Here is a 16,762-nt window from a genome sequence, read left to right as displayed (position 1 = left end):
TATAGTGGCTTTGACCACACCAGTTCGCGTGCAGGTTAGGACACACGTGCTATTACCGCCGTTATTCGTATATAGAGAGAACCGTAGCAAATATACCTAGCTCTCTTCTATGTCATCTAAGTATGGTTTGGAATCACCACATGTTGAATGCGGAGAGCATCAATGCATGTTTTCACTGGAATTGTATAAAAAATACTTAATAAATAGTTATGTTTTGTTTCCTCTCAGGGTTATTACCCTCTTTTGTTTAGTACATATTTTAAAATTGAAACCGCTAATTGGAAAAGGAAAAAAGACACCTCCTTCATGCACTTACAATGCACTACAATCAGGAGCCGATAAAGTTTTACAAGCGATTGATTCCATATGAAAACAATTATCAAGCCTGTTGATACATTACAATTTGGATAACAAATCTCCTAACAAGGCAATACTTATTTTCAATACATCTGTGACCGCGATGCGTGTATTTACCAGTTTATTTAATCTTCGGGTAATTTTTACTGAGATCACGATGGGTGAAAATGAAACGTGCCCTTTATTGTGTGTCATCAAAGTAGATATTTTCGACATTTTTTGTTCATCATTACAAATAATGTGCTATCATTAAACGTGATCGTAATAAGCAAACTAAATTTTAATCTCGTTAACACGTTATAATATTCGACTGATGTAACTAGCTCAGCAATACAGAACACCGTAGCAATACAGTACATCGTTTAGCTGCGCTTTTGAAACGTAGCCGTAAATAACAAAAGGGAAGAACGACGCCAGCATAACAGTCCGGGATTCTCACTCCAATTTTATGAACTCTGACTATGTTTTGTTTTCGTTATTTTGTAAAAACCAAAGGTAAAGAGAACAGAGCAAGGAGGAGAAAAAAGACTGCTTGTTGGGAATGACGAAGGTACAATGAACCCAAAGTGTATACGTAACAATCAATAGAGATTTGAGCACGGTGAGAAAACTGATAGTCTGCAGAGACAATAAATGGTACAGATAAACGAATATACTGTGAAAAGCTGTTAAGTTCGGCATAAGTAAGCATTATTTTTTGTGATAAAAGAAATTCATATAAAAGTATATACTGTATATGGCGACAATAAATACTCTGTAACAGGATTACATAATACGATTATCTAAATATAGCAAATGGAATATGTTTGATATGATGTCCATGTACGCCTTATATGGTCCATCTCGTACCTGAGGCCAAACATATTACACAATATTTGCTGATACTTAAGTACAGTGCTGACGTACTGAAGCATTAAGCGGACAGTGTATTAAACTATGATGCTGGTGCTGATAATTTACTTACGTCATCTGACATATCTACAGGCCACGAGTACGTGATATCAATCACACTCCATTTAACAATAACCAGTCATCTTATCACTTAATGCCTATAGTCTTTTCCCGATAAAATCCGTTCTCCATGTCACTAACACCAGCAGAGCTGGTGATGGTAAGTAAAAACCGCCATTAGTGGTATGGACTTGTGGGATACATTGGTACACGGGGCATCACATAAACTAGACAGCTGGGACGTCACCACCAAATACACTAACGACCTAGACAAGGATGCAAACACGGATGCAAAGATCCACGTTACCGAGATTTGGTTTGGTTGACTAGTTTTAATGGCCTATTAACAGCCAGGGTTATTTAAGGTTGGCCTTCCATATATAATGTGTGTGTGAATGTGTGTATGTTTAGACGGATGCTGCGGTATATTCGTGTTATGTTTCCTTGTAATAAATTGTGGCTATAGCTAGCATAATGTGACCTAGATACGATGAATAGAAGAAGTACAATTGGACCTCTTTAACTAGAATTCATTTATTTACTATGGAAATTTGGTTAAATCGGAGGGTTCATTTGGTCCCAATCAAACATTATCATTATAAATGCAGCAAAGTTAACTCGTATACTGTGACTATTTGGAGTGATAGCATGGTTTCGTAGACTTCGATATAGTGAGGTTTGACTGTATATAAAGGTATCCAGTGTCTGACAAGATAGCATGTGACATTATTTTCTGCAACAAAACCAATGCTACAAGGACATCATATGATCGATTTAGATGTATTGACATTCAACATGGAAATACATGTTATCTTATGCTGATGATACATAATTTGAATATGATTATATCAAATGGATTGAGTTAAATTTTGTAGGTGTTTACATCGTGGTTCAACTATTTATTTCCATCGGATAAAGATATTGCTACGAAACATTTTATCAAAAAGTGCATATAACATCAGTGTGAATATTACTAAGTAGGAACACTCGCAGTTTAAGTTTGATACTTTTCATAATACCTGTATTGACTTAAAATTAGCATGTGAAGTCTTAACGAAACATAATTATCGAGAAGTGGATTTGTTTTTACATAGATAACAAAGGTATGCAGTGTACTGTTACTGAAAAATGAAACACCAAAGACAGCTGCTTGAAAAAGGTAGCATATTTCACTCCAAGACCACAAGATGGACACTAGCTGGATGAAAGAAGCCAGGAAGAAGAGAAAAGACAATATCCCACATTTAGTCGCCTTTTCCAACTTGTTTTTGAACAAGACGTAGAATCAAAACAGAAGATATAGAAAAACAATTTGAATTCGCAAAGAGTATGTTATCCTAGGTAAATCTAAAGCAATTCGTATTTACTTGCAGGTATGACGTTACAATTGTACTTTATGCTACCATTGCATCATCTTAAAAGGCGACTAAATTCGAAACATTATCTTTTCTCTTCCACCTAACTGCCTCAGATTGAGCGTTCACCTCTGCGAGGAAGGTTCTTGGTTCCATTGGTTCCATTCATTGGTTTGGCGCCCAGCATGATAAAGTGGGAAGTGACCGGGTGAGGTATGCTTTCTGGTATCTCTGACCACATTCGACGGTGTAAGGAGATATGACTTGGATATTTACACACACGGCTGGCCGTCTGTAAATGCCCTTAGGGTGTTGAACCTAATAATCCTAACCGCATCTAATCTTAATATAAAGTGTTTTCATCGCTTGATATTGTTTTTATTATAGAATCATCACCTTGAAGTATCATCATACAAGAAACGTTTTAATGTAGTAGTGTTAAGCAATAGGCTGAGTATTGCACAATTAAATTTCCGTGTGCATTTAATGGTCGTTTATTGTAAAGTGCTTCATGTGAGAAGTTGCATGTCAACACGGAAAGTTAGAAATATTTAAAGAACCCATCTTAGGTTCCCGAAAAAGATAGCCGAATTGTCATTTAATTGAGCGTCGTGTTGTAATCCATCGCCCCGAAACTCGCGTCTTTAGCGATTCAGTATGGTCTGCCATCTCCGTTAATTGGCAAGATAATGCGGTGAAGTGCATACGAATTCGTCACTTAATGCCCTTTATGTCTTTTACCGAGCATTTGAATGGATGGCCTTTACTCTTAATTAATCTCAAATGTAATCAATCACGCCGACAAATCTATGTAAAAATGGTGATGGTAAAGTGTTCTCTTGTCAGATTTTTCCATCTTTGATTTTAAACATGGAAACTCAATCATTTAATCGATGCTATCCAGTGTTGTGTGTTATTAAATTATACGTTTATTGTAAATTCGATACATGGATGTCGTCCTGACAAATCGTATTAACGGCCCTTCACATGTGCCATGGTGGGGTTTTAAAATCAAAAAGATTATTAATTATTGTTATAAATCGATAAAACTACCCCAAAGAGGAATATTTCATAGTTAAACAAATGGTTTACGATGACAAGATATATCCTACAGGGACTACAAAGTATCTTTGTGTTGAGATAGCTATCCCTTGTAATATTCCCCGAAAAGCATTTGTTCAATGTGATGGGTCGGGGCGGGAGTACATTTGAGGTAAAGCGTTCCTGATCTCCATTAAAAGTAATGGTAAACTGATAAAGGCAGCAAATCATCCACGCCTACAAATTTTACTGGGATATATGTGATCGCAACATTTCGGCTTTGACACATAAATATTTTTGATATCAGTTTAACTGACAAGTGCTGTAATTGCTGCGTGTCTACCTAATAAAGAAAACTTATTTCTGGACATTTCTTAATTGCTAACGAAAATCCCAGACATCGTCGGTAAAACGGTCATGTGTGTAAATAGCCCATGGGAACAAGTCGAATGAGCAGTGTGAAGATCTAGGATAACTTCTAAGGGTACAATCAGTGCCCCTGTAGATAACATTGTGTCACCTTGCGCTTTGGGAAATAAGATTCATGTCAAAATATTTGATGCTATATCTGGTATCCGGGAATATTCCTTGCATGTTTAATAGCGGGACGATTTCGGGTAATATGTTTGTGTGGTTCCCTATGATAGACTGTGTGCTCTGTGCTCGCCACTGGCATCGCCCAGCAATCCTGTAACCATTCTCATTAAAGCACTATCGCTGTCTTCATCATTGTCAACCCCATCTATGTTAGCAATCGTTCATACGAGAGTAAGCGGTGGCAATGCCAGGCGGGGTGTTCCCGGGATTGACAATCCTCACTACTAGTGTTTTATCATATTTAGTCCTCCACTGACGCCGTGTTTGTAGCATGTCACAGCTATCATGTTTTATACATGTGTACAATCGTACTGATTATTAGTCTCTTGATCTGTTTAATATTGATAGCTGTTGTGTCTGGTATTTTGTATCAATCATATCTGGTATTTGTTATAATTGGAACTATATAAAGTTGTAGTGTATCATTCTTTTATACATTTATTGTGGAATTTCTTTGGACAAATATGGACCTACGGTCAACGTTCCTACTGACGTTTATTGGACAAGTCTACCTGGTTAGCTACGTAAGTACATCAATTTGTATATTACTTATATTACCTGTGCGGCAAAGCCATTTGCTATACACACACACATTTATATTCCGATGCAGTGGCTGAGGGATTAAAAATGCCTAGTCTTTGTCACTATAATGTATCATAAATATCATAGTTGTCTGACATGCTATGTGTTTAACAATACTTATATTGTAACATAAATATTTCATAAATATGACAATGTAATAGATGCTTAGAAAACTCTGGAACAAAAGATAAGCATGTATGATGAATCATATTGTTTGATATATCTAAGTAGGGTACAAATCGTTCGTTCTTCAATAAACCTGTATAATAAGTATACGAATTATGTCCTTACATACAAATTAAAACATTTTCTAAAGAACCTATTGAAAAAATACTTTGACGCAGCAGAATTAATTGAGGCACGCGTATATGTAATTGTTTGCATAACACGTAATATTTTCTTTGAAATATCGTTATGTTATTTTGCGTTTCGATGTCATTGCTGTCCTTCGTAAATTAGTAAAAGATATTACATCATAATGGTTTCAATGCAACACAGATGATCTAACAAGTTGTTAGCCTACTTTTGACATAAATGATACAGCATTTGTGTCAATGAATCATACAAAATGTAGTTAATGAAGCGATATATTAACTCGTAGATTATATCGACCGTGACTGCTGTCACAAGTTAATAAAGGAAAACATGTTTAATTCATAATACATAGAAATCGTAGGCATCGATTGATCGCTTATAAACAATATTGTGTTGATTAATTAAAACAGCACCAGTCTACGAAATCATTTGCATTGGTATAACACTGCTTCACATCAAGTCATCTGTCTGTTTGTATGGCATTCGAAGTCATTATTGCATTATTTACAGCATCAGGCGCGAATCACCACGGTTAATTGGACAAATTATTAATTTATATTATAGCTTTGAACTAAATGGCTTCGTATCCTGCATTAATGGAATCATATTATTTTTGATGCTGCAATAAAATTTGAAATTAAATATCTTGATTAAATTGGTAAATACCATCCCAATGATGTCATTGGCGCCAATAGACAGGATCATCATCAGTCCTCAGCAAACAAATATTTGTTTACTACTTTTAGGTATACCATTGGTAAAATAAATGTCGAGGACCAATTAAAAAAAATCCTGTCTCAACATGACATGGCTTTTGATGAAGATAGATATGCAAATAACCGTTTTGTTTTTGAAATTTTTGATTATTAAATTTGATTTTAAATCATTTTTTAATGAATTATATTATTTTCAACATTAATCCAAAATATGGCTATAATTTATGATTATGATTATTGACTCTGTAGTCCATTACAAACAATGGTATTTCTGTACGCACTACAATAACAACTGATACACGTGGATAGCACAATACATAACAAATGTTCCACCAAAGTACCATGCACAGCTCCAGACATAAAAGCAGACTTGACGAGGAATCAATCACAGACAAACAAACTGATCCCCTTCATTTCTGACAGAGATTCCTCCTCAGCAGAGTCTCAATACATACGGCCTTTGTGTTTCAGGCGACCAATCTGATATTCTCTATTACGGAGAAGTGCACTTCATTAACCGTTTTACTTTGAAGTGTGCATCCATTGTTTTTGTTTTCAAAGATGGTGTTGTTATTACGAAGGCTGGATGTACCCGTATCGTGAGACACATAAAGAACACGGCAGTATCTGTGAAGTACACTACTCTATCTACTTACAGGAGGATAAACTCTTTGAGTCTAGTTTGTTGGTGTACTTAAGTTTGTAAAGGATATAATGTCATGTCTGTACTTTGGAAGTTATGCAAGGAGACTGATACTTGATATTTGTAATAATTGCCATCGATTTAAAAAGGGGTTTTATATATATGCACGATCCATGCTAGAAGCACTCCGGGTTGATTGTTCGTATTAGCTTCATTATTTGTAACACCGAGTTACATCGGATGGGACGGCTGATTAAGCGTTTCCAAGAGTGAAATTTATTGGAAATCCGAATCCTATTCGTTACACATTAATTTGAGTTATTACATGTTGAATGTGATTAAAGAAAATTAAACGAGTGTCATATTCACATTTTCTCCAACTTAAACTCGGCCGCTGAGCGTATGGATTTCGGAATAAAATAATTAAATTAAAATTGATTTCAAGGCGGGTAGAGCGTCCTTGGTTTTAATGGTGTTCACTCGCATTTGTCTGGCGAAGAGAACGATTAGAAATAGTTGCCATATGCAGAAAAGTTGAATATGGAATATTTGAGTACTAGTATTTTGGGTATCATATCATTTTACTAAAATTAAAATATAATTAGCAATAAAAAAGTATTAGGTGTAAATATAAGCAATTGAATACTCAATAGATTAACGATATTAATTAGAACATTTGTTTTGGTTACATGACTGATTTTAATGATAGCTGAAGGTTTGTTTCGAAATTCTAATTAGATCTTGAAACTTGGACTAGCAACCAGGAATATGTCAATAAATCGAAATAGCTATAAACTAACCGAAAAATAATTTCAAATACCGATAAAACATAACTCGAACGGGCTAAAAAAAGTGCCCCTTTCAATACCTTCAAAACCAATTCCAGTAAATATAAATGGAATTTTGAGTGTTTTTTATGTAAACAAATGGTACAAGATTGTTGACAAAAAACAAAACGTTCATATATTTTCTAATTTCAGTAGAGTTAAAATAAGCAAATGTCTCATAAACACCAGCTCTGAGAATGACAATCAACAATGGAATAATACGATTCTAAATTATGTTCTATCAATTTCTTAATCACCATATACAATTTTATTTCTTTAATTCACTAATTATATTGCATATAACTAGTATAATTATTCGTAACACATGCTCTAACTACGTTTGTTCAATACCAAGAACATTCTAATTTGTTAGAGATACCACAACCAGAATCGTGAACTGGGAACGTCAACGATGACTTCCTTATCACAAGGAATGGATGGAGTGTGCTCTTTTTGTCTGTGCAGATGCTTCCATACATTTTTTCCGGCGACTTCCACTTCCGAAACATCCTGACTGTAGACGTCTTTGTATTTTTCCTATTTCCTTTGATCTGACAGATCTAAAGAATTCATTACGGTTTCTCGAATAGAATCGTTCGCTTACGATCTATGATGCTAATTGTTACACTAATGAAATCATCTTTGATTTTGTCTTTTGAAAGACAGATAAAATAGAACAAATAGATTGTGGTACTTATTTTGCTGATAAAGCCATTCATATCAGCCATGATAGCACGAGACTTTCGTGTCATTCGTGATCCCCTGTCGGGTCGCTGTCCTTACGTATTTGTCTTGTGTGTGGTTTCGCCATTTCTGTTGCCCCTGGTAACCTCACACAGTTTGTCCTTTGTTTGTATAAGACTGTGATGTATATAAGTTTCGTCCACTATTGAGAGATAATGAAGAGTAATACCCCTAACGATTGGCCGTTGTTGGCCTTTTGATAATAATTGGTGATTGCTTATTCCCGGCGATAGCAGATATGACGTGCTAAACACCAAGGCTTGTCATGTAAAAGCTAGCAACAAAAAGCCAAATGAATGCATGATTGCTAGACGAAAGAAAATCTATACCATTGTGTCTGGAACAAAATGTTCATTTCATAGATCAGATTCGTTCTTTTCAGTGCCTAGTTGACTAGGGCGCACTGTCATAGCATGAGCAGTGCTAATAACCAACGTATAAGTAGAGTACCTATGTTGTTATTTGGCAGTTGAAACTAGCAAATATTTAACCATCTATATAAGTCCGTCTATTATTAGGTTTCGTCATTTCATGTTCTGTCGACTGCGGCAACTAAAACTGAATAAGACAGAACCAGAACGTCCTACATAATGGCAGAATATAAACGAGACCTTGGAATATGATGATTTTGTATGAAAATCACGGAGAATAGACCGCGATTGTGGAAGATATAAACGGCGATAAATATTTTGAGCACATACTGTACTCTGTATAAAGACAAAAGTTGGCATTTGAGTTATGTATATTTACCATTTCTTCAGCCTTTTACATGCAGTGCTGCTTATTGATTTTCCTAGTATGCACACTTTGCGATATTATGAACTTTGTGATATTAGGAACTGGTCTCGCGAACAGTTAGTAATATTCAATTTTTGTATGACAGTGAACGAATAATATAACATTAATGTAACATAACCTGTATGCAATGTAATGTATGTATGCTTTAGCAGGCTGTGGTATACTTTCCATTTGCCCAATACAAGTGATATTGTACTGAATCATGCCTCACCGAACAGTACACTCACCCAATTATTTTATAGCCTACGGTGTGTCTTAGCAAGGGGACATCAACAAAATCCCTCCTCACAGGGGCGATCCATCAAATGACGGCCAAGAGTGAGGCAGTTTCAAAGAGACGTTAAGGTAGAAAAGGGTCAGTAAAGAAGAATACAAAAGATAATATCCCAAATTTAGTCGCCTTTAGCGATCTCTCGATGGGGCAGTAAATTCAAATTGACTGCCAAAGAGGATACTTTATGGTTGTAAAGTTGTATAAAAGCAAGAGATTATTAGGATGTGCTTTTTGTTAATGAAAGTATTTTACACAGTCTTAAATAATGTAAGATAGTTAGCTAGGGAGTCACTAAGTGTGAAGAAAGTATGTTCCGATTGACGCTCACTCTGGAGTCATCTATCACGCCACAGCTTACACGTGGCAATGCACTGCATTCGATGCACCTCAGTATTGTCTATAGACAGACATAAACAACATAATCTGTACCGCGAATCTTCGTATCTATAGAGTGCTATGGGATTGTGTTGGCTTCAGATATGTTTCTGCGTGGCCTTGGCGTCACACACAGCTAACAACAGACCGTTTAAAGTAAATACATTGCTTGACCTTGAGTCAGTTGGGAAAGTAATTTAATTAATCAGTCTTGTCACTTTCCACCTAACTGTAGACGAGCTCCGACTACGAGGATTCGGTACACTAAATCTGACTGGGTTATTGGTACCAATGGGGATCTAACAGTACTATATGCGTAATCGATACAACCACAGGCCCGCAGTTAAGGACTCGATATGTTATTTTTTATTTTTCCATTTTCAGATGATTCGAATTTAACCACCATGGTATTCAAACATCATGCACATTTTAGTGCTCTAATAATTTCCATGTTCCGTTGGAATCCGGAGAGTGCAATTTCTAATTTTGGGTTTAGAAACAGTCTCCAATGTCTCGAAACAAAACTGGTAATTCAAATCAAAACTTTTCTCCTTACAGAACGAATGCAAACAAATACTGATTTAAGTCAAAGTTTTTCTCCTTTTGTGAAAAATTGTGACTAAAGCCAGATTTTGACTTCTGTTTGTTTCACGAAATCGGCGCCTGTTCAAATGATGCTTTAGTTTTCTATATGTTATTTGATAGTACTTTCATTCTTGTGAAGGGAGGGTACTATAGTACTCTTAGTCACTATAATATGCTGTATTATGCTATGTGATATTACTGTCATTGCTGTGAAGGTATGGTGATGTTGTTCCGAGTAGATATCTCTGGTGTGTGCAGATCAATCTGATTTATTGGTGATGTGTGACCACTACGCGGGTCACGTGACGTGATTGCGATGTCGATTTCAGATAATTTGCCTTGGAAGTATATCAAATTTCAGCCAGCGTTAACAACCCTTTTCACTTGTCATGACGAGGCTTCTATATTCAATGAAAACTTCCCTATCTTGGGACACATTTGCTTGTAGAATAATCTATTGGATAATCTAAATCCGATACAGTTTCCGTTCTAGATTTTTCCGGAATCATGAGATTCTGCCAACATAAAAATACCGACATACTCGCCGACCTGTCGTTGCTTCACCGTTTCCGCTCCAACATTGGTAGCGATATAAATATTGATGAGTTCACCGTCATGCGTTGCTTTATTACAAATGGCCTTAAGGTTTGACATGATATCAATCAATCAACTACTTTGCTATTTTGAAGATGAAAGGGACATGTTTACTTGCTGAGAGGCACACAGCTTTATCTGTTGCATATTGTACAATAAACTGAATCACAGAAGACATGTTTACAAAATAGAAGCGGTATTTTTATGAACTTCCATGTCTTTAGCGACACACTTCAGTACAACTACGTGAGATATCACTATTAAAAAGAGTCTCAGTATTAAAAACACCATTGGTCCAATATACCGTAGCCTCCCAAAACATTCTGATAATCACACGCAAAAGATTACATGCTGGAAAGGCCGTCCTTAGATTACCCTAGCTATAGCTTATATATGATTTCTATTAAAAGCAACAAAGTTTAAGTTATTAGTGCCGTATTTTTCATATTCACTAATCAAGATAAGCTTTTTTAAAATGTTATTCATCACCAAAGGTTACTAACATTTTGAAAATCACTGTACTTTCAATGCATTGGTTTTGATTTTACAAATATAGATAAGAATGGAAAATCATTTTTAGCTGTACTGCCAAAAATCATTATATGTACATCTATAGTGAAGCGAAATGAGTACAGTACCTACGGTCAGACCATGAAGCTAAATTGTTGGTTACAATTTCATTTCACATTTCTTACAGTGTTTTTAGTAATTGTTAAGTGATTTCTGCAGGAAAGTTTCCATCAAAACTTACATTAGACATCAAAACAACAATTTTACTGTACATACTTTCTTCGTTGTAACTGATGTTAATATGGCATCTGAAGCTATTTGAATGATTAGCACGGTTTAATTCATCAAACCTTATGGTTTTCAATAGATTAATGAAGACATATTAACATGCCAAAAATTTCGCTCAGTTACGGCACATATAACATTATCGATATACATTTTTAGGTCATCTTGTTCCAAAAGGAGTTCTGAATAAAAGTAGGTTTTAATCATATATTGATGCATTAAATAAGTGATAATAGTTAAAAACAGCCAAACAATTATTGATGAATATAGTGAAAATTAACGAACGTGGACTTAAATGGGTAATCATTATGCATTATAGGAACAGTGGAATGGAAACTTAATCATTTTTGTCGTTGATATTCAAATCACAGAAAAAAAATGAGTGTGATGCAGTCTTACGATTGTAAACATCAACATGAAATATTACATAGTAATAAATTAAACTAACTTATTCGTATTTTTCACAATCTGAAATGCCAGGCACATAACTATTGAATAAAATATTTATATAAATGTGCATAAAAGTCAGCCACCAATCATTCTATTGAAATTGAGAATCAAACCACAAAAGATAGTTGTATCAGTATGACCAAAATGCACGCCAAATTTGCATTATATAAACAAAAACCAGAGTTCTATGTTCTCTGCTCGTCACCGATTCTGATACACTGGTAGACAGACCGGTAGTCCTCGGCTCTCTCCAATAAAACCTTTGTATAAATCATCACTTAAACGCCGTCAAAACCATTATGCAAATGAAAAGGAAAAAAGCAGAAAAACCCACAAACTGTAGAATTGCATTTTCTTAAAGCAATAAATTCTAATGCATTTTATATTGAAATAATAAAACTGTATTTCATTTGTGAGTATTCATATGTATAGGACAGGACATCGATATGATTCGAGTATTGAATTTCGCCTTTATATCAAAATCATGGTATCTAGCATTGAGCTTACTCAATGAATCATACTTATACTTTTAATACATTTCATTACCCTGTGTAAATAAAGTCATGGCTTGCAGTCGATGTGTGTTAAAAAAGACATAGCTAGTAGTCGATGTGTGTTAATAAAGACAAAGCTTGCAGTCGATGTGTGTTAATAAAGACAAAGCTTGTAGTCGATGTATATTGATAAAGACAAAGCTTGTAGTCGATGTGTGTTAATAAAGACATAGCTTGTAGTCGATGTGTGTTAATAAAGACATAGCTTGTAGTCGATGTGTGTTAATAAAGACAAAGCTTGTAGTCGATGTGTGTTAATAAAGACAAAGCTTGTAGTCGATGTATATTGATAAAGACAAAGCTTGTAGTCGATGTGTGTTAATAAAGACATAGCTTGTAGTCGATGTGTGTTAATAAAGACATAGCTTGTAGTCGATGTGTGTTAATAAAGACAAAGCTTGTAGTCGATGTGTGTTAATAAAGACAAAGCTTGTAGTCGATGTGTGTTAATAAAGACAAAGCTTGTAGTCGATGTGTGTTATAAAGACAAAGCTTGTAGTCGATGTGTGTTAATAAAGACAAAGCTTGTAGTCGATGTGTGTTAATAAAGACAAAGCTTGTAGTCGATGTGTGTTGATAAAGACAAAGCTTGTAGTTGATGTGTGTTGATAAAGACAAAGCTTGTAGTCGATGTGTGTGATAAAGACAAAGCTTGTAGTCGATGTGTGTTAATAAAGACAAAGCTTGTAGTCGATGTGTGTGTTAATAAAGACAAAGCTTGTAGTCGATGTGTGTTGATAAAGACAAAGCTTGTAGTCGATGTGTGTTAATAAAGACAAAGCTTGTAGTCGATGTGTGTTAATAAAGACATAGCTTGTAGTCGATGTGTGTTGATAAAGACAAAGCTTGTAGTCGATGTGTGTTGATAAAGACAAAGCTTGTAGTCGATGTGTGTTAATAAAGACATAGCTTGTAGTTGATGTGTGTTGATAAAGACAAAGCTTGTAGTCGATGTGTGTTAATAAAGACAAAGCTTGTAGTCGATGTGTGTTAATAAAGACATAGCTTGTAGTCGATGTGTGTTAATAAAGACAAAGACAAAGCTTGTAGTCGATGTGTGTTAATAAAGACAAAGCTTGTAGTCGATGTGTGTTAATAAAGACAAAGCTTGTAGTCGATGTGTGTTAATAAAGACATAGCTTGTAGTCGATGTGTGTTAATAAAGACAAAGCTTGTAGTCGATGTGTGTTAATAAAGACAAAGCTTGTAGTCGATGTGTGTTAATAAAGACAAAGCTTGTAGTCGATGTGTGTTAATAAAGACAAAGCTTGTAGTCGATGTGTGTTAATAAAGACAAAGCTTGTAGTCGATGTGTGTTAATAAAGACAAAGCTTGTAGTCGATGTGTGTTAATAAAGACAAAGCTTGTAGTCGATGTGTGTTAATAAAGACAAAGCTTGTAGTCGATGTGTGTTAATAAAGACAAAGCTTGTAGTCGATGTGTGTTAATAAAGACAAAGCTTGTAGTCGATGTGTGTTAATAAAGACATAGCTTGTAGTCGATGTGTGTTAATAAAGACAAAGCTTGTAGTCGATGTGTGTTAATAAAGACAAAGCTTGTAGTCGATGTGTGTTAATAAAGACAAAGCTTGTAGTCGATGTGTGTTAATAAAGACAAAGCTTGTAGTCGATGTGTGTTAATAAAGACAAAGCTTGTAGTCGATGTGTGTTAATAAAGACAAAGCTTGTAGTCGATGTGTGTTAATAAAGACAAAGCTTGTAGTCGATGTGTGTTAATAAAGACAAAGCTTGTAGTCGATGTGTGTTAATAAAGACAAAGCTTGTAGTCGATGTGTGTTAATAAAGACAAAATTGTAGTCGATGTGTGTTAATAAGACAAAGCTTGTAGTCGATGTGTGTTAATAAAGACAAAGCTTGTAGTCGATGTGTGTTAATAAAGACAAAGCTTGTAGTCGATGTGTGTTAATAAAGACAAAGCTTGTAGTCGATGTGTGTTAATAAAGACAAAGCTTGTAGTCGATGTGTGTTAATAAAGACAAAGCTTGTAGTCGATGTGTGTTAATAAAGACAAAGCTTGTAGTCGATGTGTGTTAATAAAGACAAAGCTTGTAGTCGATGTGTGTTAATAAAGACAAAGCTTGTAGTCGATGTGTGTTAATAAAGACAAAGCTTGTAGTCGATGTGTGTTTAATAAAGACATAGCTTGTAGTCGATGTGTGTTAATAAAGACAAAGCTTGTAGTCGATGTGTGTTAATAAAGACAAAGCTTGTAGTCGATGTGTGTTAATAAAGACAAAGCTTGTAGTCGATGTGTGTTAATAAAGACAAAGCTTGTAGTCGATGTGTGTTAATAAAGACAAAGCTTGTAGTCGATGTGTGTTAATAAAGACAAAGCTTGTAGTCGATGTGTGTTAATAAAGACAAAGCTTGTAGTCGATGTGTAATAAAGACAAAGCTTGTAGTCGATGTGTGTTAATAAAGACAAGCTTGTAGCGATGTGTGTTAATAAAGCTTAGCGATGTGTGTTAATAAGACAAGCTTGTAGTCGATGTGTGTTAATAAAGACAAAGCTTGTAGTCGATGTGTGTTAATAAAGACAAAGCTTGTAGTCGATGTGTGTTAATAAAGACAAAGCTTGTAGTCGATGTGTGTTAATAAAGACAAAGCTTGTAGTCGATGTGTGTTAATAAAGACAAAGCTTGTAGTCGATGTGTGTTAATAAAGACATAGCTTGTAGTCGATGTGTGTTAATAAAGACAAAGCTTGTAGTCGATGTGTGTTAATAAAGACAAAGCTTGTAGTCGATGTGTGTTAATAAAGACAAAGCTTGTAGTCGATGTGTGTTAATAAAGACATAGCTTGTAGTCGATGTGTGTTAATAAAGACATAGCTTGTAGTCGATGTGTGTTAATAAAGACATAGCTTGTAGTCGATGTGTGTTAATAAAGACATAGCTTGTAGTCGATGTGTGTTAATAAAGACAAAGCTTGTAGTCGATGTGTGTTAATAAAGGCATAACTTGTAGTCGATGTGTGTTAATAAAGACAAAGCTTGTAGTCGATGTGTGTTAATAAAGACAAAGCTTGTAGTCGATGTGTGTTAATAAAGACAAAGCTTGTAGTCGATGTGTGTTAATAAAGACAAAGCTTGTAGTCGATGTGTGTTAATAAAGACAAAGCTTGTAGTCGATGTGTGTTAATAAAGACAAAGCTTGTAGTCGATGTGTGTTATGTTAATAAGACAAAGCTTGTAGTCGATGTGTGTTAATAAAGACAAAGCTTGTAGTCGATGTGTGTTAATAAAGACAAAGCTTGTAGTCGATGTGTGTTAATAAAGACATTTAATAAGCAACTTGTAGTCGATGTGTGTTAATAAAGACAAAGCTTGTAGTCGATGTGTGTTAATAAAGACAAAGCTTGTAGTCGATGTGTGTTAATAAAGACAAAGCTTGTAGTCGATGTGTGTTAATAAAGACAAAGCTTGTAGTCGATGTGTGTTAATAAAGACAAAGCTTGTAGTCGATGTGTGTTAATAAAGACAAAGCTTGTAGTCGATGTGTGTTAATAAAGACAAAGCTTGTAGTCGATGTGTGTTAATAAAGACAAAGCTTGTAGTCGATGTGTGTTATAAAAAAGCTTGAGTCATGTGTGTTAATAAAGACAAAGCTTGTAGTCGATGTGTGTTAATAAAGACAAAGCTTGTAGTCGATGTGTGTTAATAAAGACAAAGCTTGTAGTCGATGTGTGTTAATAAAGACAAAGCTTGTAGTCGATGTGTGTTAATAAAGACAAAGCTTGTAGTCGATGTGTGTTAATAAAGACAAAGCTTGTAGTCGATGTGTGTTAATAAAGACAAAGCTTGTAGTCGATGTGTGTTAATAAAGACAAGCTTGTAGTCGATGTGTGTGTTAATAAAGACAAAGCTTGTAGTCGATGTGTGTTAATAAAGACAAAGCTTGTAGTCGATGTGTGTTAATAAAGACAAAGCTTGTAGTCGATGTGTGTTAATAAAGACAAAGCTTGTAGTCGATGTGTGTTAATAAAGACAAAGCTTGCAGTCGATGTGTGTTAATAAAGACAAAGCTTGTAGTCGATGTGTGTTAATAAAGACAAAGCTTGTAGTCGATGTGTGTTAATAAAGACATAGCTTGTAGTCGATGTGTGTTAATAAAGACATAGCTTGTAGTCGATGTGTGTTAATAAAGACAAAGCTTGTAGTCGATGTGTGTTAATAAAGACAAAGCTTGTAG

General features: G+C 35.0%; 1 protein-coding gene across 1 annotated transcript in view; it reads left to right on the top strand.

Annotated features, from left to right (window-relative positions):
* Positions 1 to 4,307: 4,307 nt before the first annotated feature.
* LOC138310731 (uncharacterized) overlaps positions 4,308 to 16,762 on the top strand; it is a 59,297-nt gene continuing 46,842 nt past the window's right edge. The window contains exon 1 of the mRNA XM_069252073.1: positions 4,308 to 4,825. Coding sequence (XP_069108174.1) covers positions 4,766 to 4,825 — 60 coding nt within the window. The 5' untranslated portion in view covers positions 4,308 to 4,765. The remainder of the gene's footprint in view (positions 4,826 to 16,762) is intronic.

This window comes from Argopecten irradians, chromosome 1 (assembly GCF_041381155.1).
Source record: "Argopecten irradians isolate NY chromosome 1, Ai_NY, whole genome shotgun sequence".
Taxonomy (NCBI): Eukaryota; Metazoa; Mollusca; class Bivalvia; order Pectinida; family Pectinidae; genus Argopecten; species Argopecten irradians.
The sequence above is the reverse complement of the archived record's forward strand: the minus strand, read 5'-3'. Positions and strand labels throughout refer to the sequence as shown.